Source organism: Trichinella spiralis (assembly GCF_000181795.1).
Source record: "Trichinella spiralis strain ISS 195 chromosome Unknown Scfld57, whole genome shotgun sequence".
Classification (NCBI taxonomy): domain Eukaryota; kingdom Metazoa; phylum Nematoda; class Enoplea; order Trichinellida; family Trichinellidae; genus Trichinella; species Trichinella spiralis.
Genome location: NW_003526996.1, coordinates 1 through 825, shown reverse-complemented (window position 1 = coordinate 825; position 825 = coordinate 1). Strand labels below are relative to the sequence as shown.

General features: G+C 41.7%; 1 protein-coding gene across 1 annotated transcript; it reads left to right on the top strand.

The window, feature by feature from the left end:
• Positions 1–235: 235 nt before the first annotated feature.
• Positions 236–809, top strand: Tsp_15284 (conserved hypothetical protein; the record flags this gene model as incomplete). The annotated part of the gene is made up of 4 exons (XM_003371073.1): positions 236–335; positions 398–508; positions 564–680; positions 744–809. Coding segments are annotated over exons 1-4 (394 nt in total), but the record flags the coding sequence as incomplete, so codon positions are not given.
• Positions 810–825: the final 16 nt, after the last annotated feature.

The window sequence follows — 825 nt, the reverse complement described above, 5'->3', positions numbered from 1 at the left end:
TCATGGATTTCATGAAAGGTCCGGTATGATCAACAGATCAGGTGGATCTATGAACTCAAATAGTGAATTTCACTTATCTCCGATTTCAATGCAATGCAATGCATTCCCAGTTCACTGCAGAGTTTACCATTGCAATATGTAATGGGTTTTGGTTTGTGCATATATTAGCGTGACGCATCTCCGATCTGCTATGAGCTTCAAGTGATGAATCTGTCCGTATGGAAATGGCATCCATATGTCATATGATGCGAATAAACAAACTGCATCAGCCTGCAGATATGCATCCTTCATAACACCAAAACAAAGTCACATATTGCATATGCCTATAAAAAAGGGTATGCCGCGAGCGTAGGAAAAAGAACATAGTGTATTAAATAATAAGACGGCGGTTGAGCAGGAGATGGAGGCCATTCACCCTCTGATCAAGTTCCACTCCCTGGAAGAGGAACCCCATTTGGACCAAGTTCTCCTTCACATAACGCACTACCTGGATTGTCTATTCCAAAAAGTAATCCGTCACATAAAGTTCCTTGATCATTTGTTAAATAGAAGAATATTTTCAGAAGACGGTAGCAAACATACTCCATCTGATGCCCAGAAAATACCGCCCAAAGCCATACCTGGTTCTGATAGTTCAACACCAGAACAATCGAGCGTACCTGCAGTGCCAATAAAGAAAGGTATACTATATTGTATAGCAAAAAGGACATAGTGCTATAATTTGTATGACGGGGCTTCTGCAGGAGATGGAGGCCATTCACCATCTGATCAACTTCCACTTCCAGGAAAAGGAACCCCATCTGCACCAAGTTCTCCATCACATGA